Raw genomic sequence first — 15,094 nt, forward strand, 5'->3', positions numbered from 1 at the left:
CACATTGTATGATTTTTAAGTAATTAATATGCATTTTATTGCATGACATAAGTATTTGATCATTGATCATTATAGCAGAAATGCTACGTTAATGAGAAACGTGCTCGGACACATTTTTTTTATAGATTTTTTTATGACTAGTTTGTAATGTGAATAGCCAGAACTGATAACTGTCTTTGAATATGTACCACTTTAAACAATATTTCATTGGTTTTAATTAAATATGTTAGTTATTTTTATAAATGTAATGTATTTAAAGTCCTACAAAATTGACCCGGATGCATTACGGTAATGGAATTGAGTAAACATTTTCTTTAAAAAACTTAAGCTGGCTCTGCAGTTTTAGGATTTAAGCTCAAAACAACTTAACGAGCCAGAAACCAAGCAAAGTGAGCCTTAATATGATAGTCAATTATTTAAAAAATGTGGACGATATATAGCTGAATTCATCACAGACTTGGTTTCATGAGAATTGCCAGTGTGCGCGAAAGCTTGCACGGGTGGGAGGAATGGGCATGTTTCATAAATATATGTACATATTTTTTATTAAAATCCAAGGATAAAAGCCATGGTAGAAGGATTTAGTCATGCCAGCAATTCAAAAGTGGCAAGACGAGGGAAGCAGAGAGAGAGAGCGCCGGAGAGAGAGGGCGTTGGAGAAAGCAAGAGGGGGAGGTAAATGTGTGAGAGGTGGGGGGGTGATTGCTTCTCTATGCTTAAGCGCTAGCTAGGCTATAGTTAAGCAAAACGCTTGTGGGGACTTGTATAATTTTAACCATATATTTATCCTCCACACCCAATGCAAATGTGGATAACACCTGTTTATAATTAGCTTATTACCTGTTTTAAATGTATTTCTTGGTATTTCCTAGGATGCCAGTCTTTGCTAGGATTTGATGTCCTCTGGGTTTTCCTATGAAGCTGCTCTCAGCTGAATGATAAAGGCCTGTATGTAAACAAATAGAACGATTATATGATCACTTTCCTCATCGGCTGAACCAACTGACAGGCCTAGCTACTATGTAGGCTACTGTGCAGTGGGCTTATGTAATTTAGTAACTACTGTAGCATAGCTGCCTGTACACTAGTCATTAGTCTAGAGTATAGCTAAGAACTAAAGAGTAGTAGGCCTGATTTACTATGGGTTTATCTCAACAGCCTAAAGGGCCTTCCTTTCCTTGTCTCCTTTCCTTCACCTGCATTGATGTGATGGGAAAATGAGACAGGTGAAAGCAAATAGGCCTACCTGGCATGCATCTTATTGTTTTCACCTGTCCTGTGTCTTAATGAAGGAGAGGAGGCTACATGTTGGATATGGACCGTGGTATACTAGCTTTCACACTTCTCCAGCCTTATCATATCTATCTTTTATCATTGGAACAACAATCAGGCTCATCAATCTGGTGCGTGTTTGGAGACGGTGGTGCCATTTGTCCATGTCCACTGGTCTTTAGCTCTGTGAAGACTAATGGAGTTGACTGGGGTGGAATGGTGATGGATTGTTGACATATTGGTCTGTGTTTGGAAGTTGATGGCATGTTGACAGATTGATCTGTGTGCGGACTGTTGTCCATCCATTCATCCTTCACAACAGCTGATGTGCATTGCATTCACCACGCATCATCTCTCTCTCTAGAGAGCCCCCATCCCTATCACTCACTCCCTCCCTCTCTCCCTCACACACACACTTCTGGGAATGTGATGTGATATGTCAGTGTGGCAAGGAGGGCAGACATCATTCATTAGTGAAAGTTTTTGAGAACCTCTACAGCTGCGTCCTAAGGATCATGGTCTAAAATCATTTGCCTCTCTCTTACCCTCTCTCCATCCTTCCATCCCTTCAACCCTCCCTCCACCTGAATGTCACTGGGCCCGCTCCACTTGTTTAATCAGCAGTTTTCCCCCGAATAATTGGTGGTGTTGCTACTAGTGCTGTAGGATACAGAATGTGAGAGAGAGTGTTTTTAGTATTCCTCTCAGCTTATCTCTCTTGTGTTGCCTGTGATATCTGACCTCTTTTGTCTCCTATACGGCTTGATGTTGATTTGGGGGGACATTGTTGGATGGAGGGTGTCAGTGGGGGGGGGGGTTGATTTACATAAGGCTTAGCCCAGATTTCGACACACTTGGAGAGATCTGAGAAGCAGGCCTGAGGGCCACGAGCTAATCATCCATGTCCTGCCGTGTGCGTGCGTGCGATATCTAAAATGTTTGTCTGTGTGTTTTAAAAAAATATATTTTTTAATTTTTTAATGCGCTCGATCATGTGTATTTTCATGCATTAATGTTTTTTCAAAAATCTCTCTCTCTCATTGTTTACTTAGGGAGGATTGTTCGAGCCAAGCGGATGGTGGTGGCTGTTAACCCTACAGAGTTTGAGTACCTGGAAGGCAACATACCCTCAGAGTGGGATGGTAATGCTGAAACACTGACACTTTAGCTATAAGTCTGCTAGTCTCCATGATATGGTGTCATGGATACTGTGAATCTGGAGCTCGGAATACACTGTAGTACAGAATAGTGCTAGGCAACAACAACAACTGTACTAGAACTAACATTAATCGCATTGGCTATTTATTCAGAAATGTATTCATTGATGTATCAAAAGTCACCCGATCTGCCAATGTCAAAAACTATTTTCATTTTCCATACAACTAGATCCAAAATGTTCTGTCTCTCACTTGCTTTATCCACATTAAGCCCCCATCGTCCCGCTCTCATGCATTTTCATCGGGATGCAAATAAGAGGCAGATAAGAAGCCTAGAGTCCCGGCATGCTGAAGGAAAAGCTGGGAAATCTCTCTTTCTCCAGAGCCTGCCCTTCCAAAATACACCTAAAAAAAGAACAGAGGAGGGAGAGCTAGATAGATGTAGAGAGGTTGATCTAAGGATCAGAGGAGGAGAAATCTGCAGTCTCTTGCCTTATGCTGTAGCAGTACTACAGTCCCCTTTCTGCTTAGACTGGCAAATCAGAGGGATGCCGTAATCTGTCTGTTGTCAAGCTGGAATTGTAATGAATGGAAACGGGCCAAAATCTTTTTCAGATCACTTACTAGCTAGATACTGTTTTTAATTGACCTATAGAGTAATTACACCAGTGTGATGCCATGCAACTGACGTTACATTGGATGTCAGGTGTCACTGTTCATTTCGTTGGCGTGGTATGTGCGCAGTGTGGGCGCTCTAACTCTCGTCTGTCTGTTCCCTCATCCAGCTTGGATCCGAGGCAGACGGAAGCAGCCCCCCTCCATTGAGGTGCGTATCCCAGCCGGGTTTGTGGGGGACTCTGTGGGACGGGGTAACCGAGAGGGAAGACGCTCAGAGAAACACTTTGATTTGCTTTCTCTCAGTTTCCAACAGAGCCAAGGAACTTTGGGGGGGGACAGGTGTTTAAAAATAAACTGGAGCTGGCGTGGGATGGTGCTAGTGAGTGTAGACAGTCACAGCAATATGCCTGACATTTCTTCCTCCGAGGAAACATCAGTCATCTTTTCGCATCCTGTACAATGGATTAAAGTGAGCATAAAGAAATCAATCTCTGCCTTTTTTTTTTTTTTTTTGTCGAGGGCTCCAACTCCTTTTTACCTCTAATTAGTCCTTTTGGACGTTTTTCTTGGTAAGCCATTCTCGTGATTTTTGTCATTGTTGAGCTCTCCTCCTCTCCTTTTGTTTGCTGAAGCGCGAAGGCCCACCTGAACTCTGACACCTTAATGTTTCCTTGTTAATAGAGGACGATTGACTTGAAATTATACACTGAGTGTACGAACATGCTCTTTCCATGGCGTAGACCGACCAGGGTAAAGCTATGATCCTTTATTGATGTCACTTGTTAATCCACTTCAATCAGTGTAGATGAAGGGTTAAAGAATATTTTTTAAGCCTTGAGACAATTGAGAAATGGATTGTGTGTATGCCATTCAGAGGGTGAATGGGCAACACAAAAGATTTAAGTGCCTTTGAACGGGGTATGGTAGTAGGTGCCAAGCGCAAATCTTCCCTGTGGCTCGGTTGGTAGAGCATGTTGTTTGCAACGCCAGCATGGTGTGTGCAACGCCAGGGTTCTGGGTTCTATTCCCATGTGGGGCCAGTACAAAAAATAAATAAATGAATTGTATGAAATGTATGCATTCACTACTGTAAGTCGCTCTGGATAAGACTAAATGACTAAAAATGTCAAATGTAAAAAATGTTTTCGTCAAGAACTGCAACACTGCTGGGTTTTTCCATGCTCAACCGTTTCCTGTGTGTATCCAGCGAACTTGACACAACTATGGGAAGCATTAGAGTCAACATGGGCCAGCATCTCTGTGGAACGCTTTCGACACCTTCTAGAGTCCTAGCCCCGACGAATTGAGGCTGTTCTGAGGGCAAAAGGGGGTGCAACTCAATATTAGGCACCATAATTGGGGAGGACGGGCTTGTGGGAATGGCTGGAGTGGAATTAGTGGAATGGTATCAATTACATCAAACACGTGGTTTCGAGGTGTTTCGATGCCATTTCATTTGCTCCCTTCCGGCCATTATTATGAGCCGTTCAGCAGCCTCCACTGGAAGGTTCATAATGTTTTGTACGCTCAGTGTATAACTGCCTTTGTAGTCTCAAGAAGTCATATTAAGTTTTAGCTTTGTTGGTATACAAGGTTAGTCTAATCGACTATAATTATTATTATTTGTCCATTGAAATGGAGGCTATGGGAAAGCCTTTAGAAAGCAAATACCCAGGCACTCCCGTCTGTATATTCCATGCCAATGGCCAATGCCATCCCACCTCAGTGTTGCCAGAACATTCTATTCCAATTTTCTGCCTACTGTCTGCCCATTCGCAGTCATCCACAGCTGGATAGTGGTGTAGCCAAAACCACTCCCCCGGCATTTTATGTCCCCTTCTTAACGTTTCCTCTCGTCCCTGTCCAAGTCGACATAAATTGATTGGATTAAATCCTGTCATTAACAAGCTGGAAAAGCATCTCAATATGCTCGCCCTGCTCCCCGAAGCAGGGCTGTATTGCCCTGGTCTCCCATCGCCGTTCCCAGCCCACTAGTTCTGCTGCCAACACGCAACATCAACACATCCAGGCTTCCCTCGCTCTCTGACTCTGCCAAGGCGAGACTAACACCACAAACTGGACACTAGTTTATGGATGAGGACTTCACTGTCACCAGTAGCTTTCCCTTCAAAGGACTGACTCTCTGTTGAAATTCCTCGGTTAATATTGTGTGTGTGTGTGTTCCCTACTCCCCACAGGAGCTGGTGAAAAACCAGAACTACAGGGACCACATCAAAGGAAAGGCGAGGGAGGTGGATGAGAGAGAACTGGCTCTGCAGGCTAAGGAGTACGAGGAGGGCCTGGTGGCTCGGCCTGCTCAGACCATAGCCAAGGGCCACGCAGCCGCCACCAGCTTCGGCCAGCCAGAGACCAGTGAGGAGCCTGTTAGTACAGCCAACACATTCCAGCCTGGCTCCTGGATACCCGCAGCCAAGAAATAGCCACGTACACACACTCACTGGGTCATGATACCAGTACTGCGATACTGGATTTTTCCATGGTAAAAAAAATTAAAACATGAAGCAAACTGAACTCCTGCTGTTGTGTGATACAGCTTGGAAAGTAAACAATTACTCTGGGTAACAACAGAAGGCTGTGTGTTTACAAGATTAGAACAGTTTTTCTGCTTCATGATTTGTTTCCTTTGCCATGGTACTTCTGAGTCCCGATACTGGTACCTAACACACAGTGACACTATGGTACACAGAAGAAATACACAGGCTATATACAGTGCTATTCATAGTTTGCCCACATACAACTAAGAAATAGACACACACATACATAGTGCATATGCACTCTCTTCATACCTACATCCAAAAAACTAGACATGTGTAAACAAGTATAGGCCTTCCCTATGTGAGTATTCACAGGCTTCCTTCCATCATTACCACCATGGATCGGCGACCTGAAAAGACTGAACAATTGAAATCAGCAAGATGGAGAGAGAATGATGGGAAGGAAGCATGATCTGGCCAGCTTCAATGGCCTTTTCTCATTTGCGCATAAATTCGTCCTCTACCCTCTCTTCTGTCCTCTCCTCCGTGACCCAGAAACCGATAAGTGGTTGAGATGCCAATTCGTTAGCAGGTGAACAAAAGTGTCTTCCCTCCTCGATAGCCACCTTTCATCAGGGAAAGTCATGTCTGTCCTACCGGAGTCCTTTGTGGAAGAGTTTTGAAATCTTAAACACCCTCTTTGAATCAGCTTTTGTTTGTCGGAGGAGAAAAGTATGTACACGTTTAAAAACAATATGCTACTTATTGTTTTATCTATAAAATGTCTTGCACAAGTAACTCGTTTAATGAATATGACCCTGGTTAATCAGGGAGTACTTGACGGCATTCATGGGATGTGGAAGACTATCTGATCTCCCTGACCCCACTGTAAACTCTTTCAATATAAAGTTCAGTTGTAGGTAGTCAAGATATCTTGTTTGATTTGTTGTGGATTATAAATGAAACTGCCAGGCTTGAGAGAACTGGGATGTGATGTAAGTACTGGAAAGTAGGTGGTCCTTTGTTTCTCAATTGGTAGATCATGGTGTTTGCAATGTGATGATGGTGGGTTCGATTATCCACAGCAAATGACAGTTAGTGCACTCATCTTAAGGTAGCAAGGTATGTATGCACTAGTGTAAGTTGATTTTGATAAATTTTCTGCTAAATGGCATACATAAATATTTTTCTGCGTGACAAGGTGTAATTTATTTAATGGCTTTGTATTTTATATATACACCCCAACACATCACACTACAAACCTTTTAAACAATAATTTTATTTTTATTAAATGAAGGAACGGATATCGCACGGCTCACAAGATGGTTGCAGGTCTCAGGAGTAGACGTCCCTTTACAAGAATTGTGTGTTATATTGTCTAGATTTTAAAAACACTGAATAAAACCCATGTATGAAAATTGCCTGGCTCACTTCTTGGTCGAGTTCCTGCCAGACTACAGTACACTCATGCCAGATGTCAAATCACTTGGATAGGTGTTTATAAGCAAAACACATGATATAGCTATCCATCTATGCCCGACTGAACAGTTGACATGGCATGCAAACATTGGTTGATGCACAGGTGTTGCACTGCATCTAGTCAGGCAGGAACTCAAACTGTTCAGTTAAGCATCATTCAGGCAGGGTTAGGGGAGGGTTATGACTTGCAAGGAGAAAAGTTTTTTTTTTAATTCAGAACTTCATTTAAAAACAAGAAATATAATTCAGATATTTAATTAGTAACTTCAAATGGAGAACTTTTTTTTTTTTTTTTTACTAGTTAATGAAATCATGGAGTGGAGTTGTTACAAATGGAATGCAAAGTACTGCAACACCACCAAGCTCAGACGGTGGGTGGATCTCCACATTGTGATGATAGTCCCATCGAATGAGCCTCCCCGGTCTATACCGTTCCCTCAGCGCTGTAAGGCCATGTAGGGTCTACATCCCTCCTACACTGGACAGGAGTAATAGGTTGGGGACCTGCGCTGGGCTGAAGAGACGAGGGGTGGAGGTGTGGCAAGTAAAGAGAGCGTTGAGCATAGCTGTGTACTGTAGCTACTCTTCTCTCCTGATCCCGCTCTCCCTCTTACGGCTCAGTCTTTCTTGGTCCTCTTGGCTTTGGCGATGTTCTCCTGGCGTTTCTGCTTTTTCTTCTGCTCGCGGTCGCGTGCCTCAATCATTTTGGCCAGTTTCCACGACAACAGGGCGCTTGCGATGAAGAGGGGTGTGAGCGCCAGGATAACCGTCGTCAGAAAGCCGTACGGGTCCTTAGCCGCCCACTCCACCACGTACTCCGCCCACGCCCGCACGTCAATCATCCTGATCGCCAACAGCAACTCCAATCTGGAATATGGGAATAGCGAAAAATGTAATTATTAACAAATTAGAAGCTTGGGGTAAAACTTAACCACGAATCTACATTCAGATGATCCAATCCTAAACTAAACAATTATGGGAAGAAATAATGTCAGAGAAATTCATGTTTAGGCCTATATCTTGTAACATATACACTGGGTGGACAAAACATTAAGAACACCTGCTCTTTCCATGACAGACTGACCAGGTGAAAGCTCTGATTGCTTATTGATGGCACTTGTTAAATCCACTTCAATTCAGTGTAGATGGGGAGGAGACAGGTTAAATATAGATTTTTAAGCCTTGAGACATGGATTGTGTATTTGTGCCATTCAGAAGGTGAATTGGCAAGACAAAAGAATTAAGTGCCTTTGAATGGGATATAGTTGTAGGTGCCAGGCGCACCGGTTGTGTCAAGAACTGCAACACTGCTGGGTTTTTCCCTTGTTTATCAAGAATGGTCCACCACCCAAAGGACATCCAGCTAACTTGACACAACTGTGGGACGCATTGGAGTAAACATGGGCCAGCCTCCCTGTGGAACGCTTTCGACACCTTGTAGAGTCCATGACCTGACAAATTGAGGCTAAACTGATGGGCAAAAGGGGGGGTGCAACTCAATATTAGGACGGTGTTCATTTTTTGTATACTGAGCGTATTTTCCAAAGGCACTATGCCAAAGGTACCAATGTCCCACACACTTGTCCTGCTGAACATTGAACAGCTAACTCTAACATTTCTACTCACCAACAGGTGCTGCTACTCTAACATAGAAGTAGCCCAGTCTCCATCGATACAGCCACACACAGCTTCAGATTTCAAATCTAATCAATTCACATTGGATATATTGTATGCTTGACTTTATACCTACCGGTATACAAGAGGAAAATCAAATGTGCACTACAGTCAAGCTGCCCCTGTAATTTTACAGTCTCAACCACAGACATTACATGACAAAGTATGTGGACACCTGCTCGTCACACACCTCCTTCCAAAATCCTGGGCATTAATATGGAGTTGGTCCCCCCATTTGCTGCTATAAAAGCCTCCACTCTTCTGGGAAGGCTTTCCACTAGATGCTGGAACATTGCTGCGGGAACATGCTTCCATTGAACAACAGGAGAATTAGTGAGGACGGGCACTGATGTTGGGGGATTAGGCTTAGCTCGCAGTCGGTGATCCAATTCATCCCAAAGGTGTTCGGTAGGGTTGAGGTCAGGGCTCTGTGCAGGCAAGTCAAGATCTTCCACACCGATCTAGACAAACCATTTCTGCATGGACCTCGCTTTGTGCACAGGGGCATTGTCATGCTGAAACAGGAAAGAGCTTTCCCCAAACTGTTGCCACAAAGTTGGAAACACAGAATTGTCTAGAATGTCATTGTATGCTGTAGCGTTAAGATTTCCCTTCACTGGAACTAGCCCCAACCATGAAAAACAGCCTCAGACCATTATTCCTCCTCCACCAAACTTTACAGTTGGCACGATGCAGTTGGGCAGGTAGTGTTCTCCTGGCATCCGCCAAACCCATATTTGTCCGTCAGACTGCCAGACTGAAGCACAATTCATCACTTCAGAGAACGAATTTCCACTGCACCAGAGTCCAATGGCAGCGAGCTTTACACAACTTCAGCCGAAGCTTGGCATTGCGCATGGTGATCTTAGGCTTGTGTGCGGCTGCTCAGCCATGGAAACCCATTTCATGAAGCTCCCAACTAACAATTCTTATGGTGACGTTGCTTCCAGAAGCAGTTTGGAACTCGGTAATGAGTGTTGAGATTTTTCTGCGCTTCAGCACTCGGCAGTCCCATTCTGTGAGCTTGTGTGACCTACCACATCGCGGCTGAGCCGTTATTGCTCCTAGATATTTCCACTTAACAATAACAGCACTTACAGTTGACCGGGGTAACTCTAACTGGGTAGACATTTGACAAACTGACTTGTTGGAAAGGTGGCATCCTATGACGGTGCCACATTGCAAGTCACTGAGCTCTTCAGTAAGGTCATTCTACTGCCAATGTTTGTCTATGGAGATTGCATGGCTGTGTGCTCGATTTTCTACACATGTCAGCAACGGTGTGGCTGAAATAGCCGAATCCACTAATTTGAAGGGGTGTCCACATATACTTTTGTATATACAGTGGGGGGAAAAAAGTATTTGATCCCTTGCTGATTTTGTACGTTTGCCCACTGACAAAGAAAGGATCAGTCTATAATTTTAATGGTAGGTTTATTTGAACAGTGAGAGACAGAATAACAACAAAAATATCCAGAAAATCGCATGTCAAAAATGTTTTAAATTGATTTGCATTTTAATGAGGGAAATAAGTATTTGACCCCCTCTCAATCAGAAAGATTTCTGGCTCCCAGGTGTCTTTTCTACAGGTAACGAGCTGAGATTAGGAGCACACTCTTAAAGGGAGTGCTCCTAATGGCAGCTTGTTACCTGTAAAAAAGACACCTGTCCACAGAAGCAATCAATCAATCAGATTCCAAACTCTCCACCATGGCCAAGACCAAAGAACTCTCCAAGGATGTCAGGGACAAGATTGTAGACCTACACAAGGCTGGAATGGGCTACAAGACCATCGCCAAGCAGCTTGGTGAGAAGGTGACAACATTTGGTGCGATTATTCGCAAATGGAAGAAACACAACAGAACTGTCAATATCCCTCGGCCTGGGGCTCCATGCAAGATCTCACCTCGTGGAGTTGCAATGATCATGAGAACGGTGAGGAATCCGCCCAGAACTACACGGGAGGATCTTGTCAATGATCTCAAGGCAGCTGGGACCATAGTCACCAAGAAAACAATTGGTAACACACTACGTCGTGAAGGACTGAAATCCTGCAGCGCCCGCAAGGTGACCCCTGCTCAAGAATACATATACATGCCCGTCTGAAGTTTGCCAATGAACATCTACTGCCAGTAGATGTTCATTGACTCAGAGGACAACTGGTGAAAGTGTTGTGGTCAGATGAGACCAAAATGGAGCTCTTTGACATCAACTCAACTTGCCGTGTTTGGAGGAGGAATGCTGCCTATGACCCCAACAACACCATCTCCACCATCAAACATGGAGGTGGAAATATTATGCTTTGGGGGTGTTTTTCTGCTAAGGGGACAGGACAACTTCACCGCATCAAAGGGACAATGGACGGGGCCATGTACCATCAAATCTTGGGTGAGAACCTCATTCCCTCAGCCAGGGCATTGAAAATGGGTCATGGATGGGTATTCCAGCATGACAATGACCCAAAACACACAGCCAAGTCAACAAAGGAGTGGCTCAAGAAGAAGCACATTAAGGTCCTGGAGTGGCCTAGCCAGTCTCCAGACCTTAATCCCATAGAAAATCTGTGGAGGGAGCTGAAGGTTCGAGTTGCCAAACATCAGCCTCGAAACCTTAATGACTTGGAGAAGATCTGCAAAGAGGAGTGGGACAAAATCCCTCCTGAGATGTGTGCAAACCTGGTGGCCAACTACAAGAAACGTCTGACCTCTGTGATTGCCAACAAGGGTTTTGCCACCAAGTACTAAGTCATGTTTTGCAGAGGGGTCAAATACTTATTTCCCTCATTAAAATGCTAATCAATTTATAACATTTTTGACATGTGTTTTTCTGGATTTTTTTGTTGTTATTCTGTCTCTGTGTTCAAATAAACCTATACAATTATAGACTGATCATTTCTTTGTAAGTGGGCAAACGTACAAAATCAGCAGGGGATCAAATACTTTTCCCCCCACTGTATAGTGTGTTACTCCTAGCTAACTTATGTCACAGTCCAGCTAGCTAGTAGCCAATTCAGACGCTAAATAGGGTTAGGGTTCGCACAAGGCCTTATTTCCATGTTACTGCGCATGTTATTGGAACACTGATGGAAGACGGCATTGACTAACGTTACCTGAGCTGATTAGCTATCTGCGTCTCCGAACACCTGTGTGTAAACGGAAGGCGCAAACGTGTTGTCACTGAAAAATACCGTCTGCAACTGTGTTAAACAATACGTGTATGTCTTGCATTTGTGAACTTATTTTGATGTGATATGAAAGTAGAGAGCTTTGTGTTTCTAGAACCGTACCGCAATTGAGAATCCATTTAGATGGTGTATGACTGTCAGAGCCAATTCGTCTTTTAACATAAAGTAAGGTCCTAACGTTAGGCAATAGGTAGCCCAATAATGGATTAAATGCGCCTATTTAGCATATCAAACAGTAAACTAGATACTCTAAAAGTTGGTGACGTGTAGTTAGCTAACGCTAACTAGTATTCTTTTCCATGACAATGTTTAAAGGGAGGTTTTAGTACTCGAGAAGCAAAAGACAGATTGCCTCTTTACAACGAACATTATCTAATTTAGCAAGCTACATAAAACTGTTAGCTTCTGTAAACAATTAAGCTAGCTCCTTTATTTACATTGTAAAACAGCTTCATCGCCCCAGCAACTTTGATCGTTTATCAGTAAGCACAGAGACAACAGTTCAAATCAATGATAATCGTATAATTAAGTTAAACATACTCAACTAAGAGAAGTTTTTATTTTTATCCCACGTTGATCTGGCACCAGGAAGTGAGTTCTCACAATTGGTTATGACGTGACACCCTAGCATATAGGGAACTGTAGTTTTATTGTGATCGAACATGTACGTTTACAGGCACACTAGGGGTGCGTTTGTATATTCAAGTTGGAGTGCCAGAGTATACTTTGGGCGTTCGTAAATTCAGAGCGTTGTCAGATTGTACGTTCGTAAAACAGTGTGTTTCGCTGTCGGAACGTTCAGAGCGCTGTAGCCGAGGAGTAGGGTTGAGCTGAGCCTTCTGGCTTCACCAGCAGTCAAACACCCAGCTAACGTTGGCTAGCTACTTCCAGACACACATGAGAGAACACCTCACTCTGACCATTTTTCTCGCCCTAGGCTGGTTTTATGTTATCCAGAGCGTTGGTGACTGTAACTGTGCTGATGGCAACAATTTAATTAAGTTTTTTTGCCGACGTTTACTGGCACCAGTCATATTCAACGGGTGTCGCCCATTCGTAATTTAATCAGTTACTCTGCTTTACGGTACACTCAAACGAGAGTGCTCTGAAATCGGAGTAGATAGCCAAAGTGAATTTACGAACGCACCCGTAAACACCGTAATGGGCGTTCTCTGCGTTCTAGCGGTGTATTTGAACTGCGCATGTGCTAGGACCAGCCGAGCGAAAGTCTCTTTTTAGTATGAGTGAAGTGAGTTCGGGAAAACTGATTGTAACGTTATGCGTCTTTTATAAGTAGTTTTCATATACAAGCTTTATGTCCTAACTCAGAATCAAATATGCTTCCCAAAAATATGTTCGCTGTGGTAGAACATTTATTTTGATTGGCGATTTTCTGCTTTCAGATGTGTCCATGTAAACAGGATTATCAGGGAAATCGTTCTTCCTGCAAAGCATGTAAACGTTTTAATCGAACTCTTATATTAATATGACTATCAACAATAATCGCATTATTGTGTGCATGTAGTGAGTCGAGAGCTATCCATAAAAAAACGTGGTAAATTCAAGAACATGTTTTGCTAGTGTGACGATCTACCCATTTTGGGCCATGTTTAACAAGGGACCCTAATTTTACCAGGCAAGTCAGTTAAGAACAAATCCTTATTTTCAACGACGGTTTAGGAATAGTGAACTGCCTGTTTAGGGGCAGATTTGTACCTTGTCCGCTAGGGGGTTTGAACTTGCAACCCTTTCAGTTACTAGTCCAACGCTCTAACCACTAGGCTACCCTGCCACCCCTAATCAATTGTGAACAGGTAGACATGTATACTACCACCCCTAGACCTTTTCAGGTGAGCGCTTGGTGACTTCAATCTGAATGTCTTGTGCTGTGTCACAAGTGTGTTTCTTCGGAGGAAACCATTTTGGGACCATGCTGTTTTGACAATTGTTATGTTCAAAGGGTAGGCCTATGTTACTTCATCTGCGTCAATGTTTGTTTATTTAAGTTAAAACTGAAGAAGGCAGTGTTAAATGTCCTTTGATGGTCAAAATAAGCAACCCGTTTTCTGACCCTGAGTGACAAGAAAAACAAGAATAACTTGACAAAGGAGCTGCAGGCTGTTTGAACTTCCTGTGAGGAAGTATTGAAACCAAATCGGGTTTGGTCACATCTGCTCCATTCATATGGCACAGATCACTTTCAGAGCAGTTCAAAGGCCCCTGCACACAGGGGAAGGAGAGGGGTCAGACTGAAACACATGCAGGACATCCAGACAGGCAAATGCACATACCAAGCAGAGGGCTTGCAGTTGGGATTTTTTATGCTCATTTAAACCGGGCAAGGTTTTTCTTTCCTGTTCAGTGAGTGAGTCCATGACTTTCCATCTGTTTTTGTTAAGGCAAATCTGTTTTTTTTTTAAATCACAGCATTCAGCAGACCATATAGGCTTACAGTATACTACAGTACATCAAATTATTATTTGCCTACTTGGAAGGTGCACCTTTCTGGACCTAAACGTAATTTCCTTTACAAATGATGTAATGGGCTTGTAATGGGTTTATAGAATATGCCCTATTTAAACAGTTTTGTTTATTCCATCATTTTGGTGCTTGTGATAGAGCTTTGCTGAAATGGCTGCTATGAACTGAATATACTGGATAAAAAAAGCTAGCAGATTGTAACGGGCTGATGTGATGCTCCATTAACCGTTACAAGTTAGTTATTGTTTGGCGTAGCACAGAGAATTTTCAACCAACTTTAACTTGGCGATACATCCTCAATTCCCAACTTGGAAGACAACCAATGTCTTCTAAATATCAATGTCTAGTTGCACGGGGGTTTGTTTGAATCTAGAGAATTCTCTGCTGTTAAGTGTTTTTTGCTCCATGAAGTAATCTAACAATGTGTACGCTGCCATCTTGTCTTTCAAATCTACTCTCATTGATCGAGACAGGTGAGTGTCATCATGCCATGGGGCACTTTGGGGTGGACTCTCTCAATCAATGAGCGAAGATTTGAAATAGACAAGATGGTGGTAAACACATTATTGGATTACTTAATGGAGATTTTTTTTTATTTAATTGAATAGTGGAGCATTTTTCTAAATAAAATGAACCCCCTGCAACTTCCCGTGTGGCTCAGTTGGTAGAGCATGGTGTTTCCAACGCCAGGGTTGTGGGTTTGATTCCCACGGGGGAAAGAAATGTATGCATTC

At 43.1% G+C, this 15,094-nt stretch overlaps 2 protein-coding genes across 3 annotated transcripts in view; one reads left to right on the plus strand and one right to left on the minus strand.

The window, feature by feature from the left end:
• ndufaf2 (NADH:ubiquinone oxidoreductase complex assembly factor 2) overlaps window positions 1-6,955 on the plus strand; it is a 35,420-nt gene extending 28,465 nt beyond the window's left edge. Inside the window, exons 2-4 of the mRNA XM_029716499.1 lie at window positions 2,325-2,414; window positions 3,215-3,255; window positions 5,246-6,955. Coding sequence (XP_029572359.1) covers window positions 2,325-2,414; window positions 3,215-3,255; window positions 5,246-5,488 — 374 coding nt within the window. The 3' untranslated portion in view covers window positions 5,489-6,955. The remainder of the gene's footprint in view (window positions 1-2,324; window positions 2,415-3,214; window positions 3,256-5,245) is intronic.
• Window positions 6,806-12,524, minus strand: smim15 (small integral membrane protein 15). 2 transcript variants are annotated; one of them, XM_029716501.1, is made up of 2 exons: window positions 12,420-12,524; window positions 6,806-7,888 (listed from the first exon to the last, which is right to left on the minus strand). In XM_029716501.1, exon 2 carries the CDS (start codon window positions 7,861-7,863, stop codon window positions 7,639-7,641), a length of 225 nt encoding a protein of 74 aa, XP_029572361.1. In that variant the 5' UTR covers window positions 7,864-7,888; window positions 12,420-12,524; the 3' UTR covers window positions 6,806-7,638. The 2 variants fall into 2 exon arrangements, with proteins under 2 accessions (XP_029572361.1, XP_029572362.1); XM_029716502.1 differs by having other exon boundaries at window positions 12,424-12,487.
• Window positions 12,525-15,094: the final 2,570 nt, after the last annotated feature.

Source organism: Salmo trutta, chromosome 27 (assembly GCF_901001165.1).
Source record: "Salmo trutta chromosome 27, fSalTru1.1, whole genome shotgun sequence".
In the NCBI taxonomy this organism is placed as follows: domain Eukaryota; kingdom Metazoa; phylum Chordata; class Actinopteri; order Salmoniformes; family Salmonidae; genus Salmo; species Salmo trutta.

What these genes read in the sequence shown, in the direction of transcription:
- smim15 (XM_029716501.1), bottom strand. Translation starts at nt 7,863, where the DNA reads ATGATTGACGTGCGGGCGTGGGCGGAGTACGTGGTGGAGTGGGCGGCT.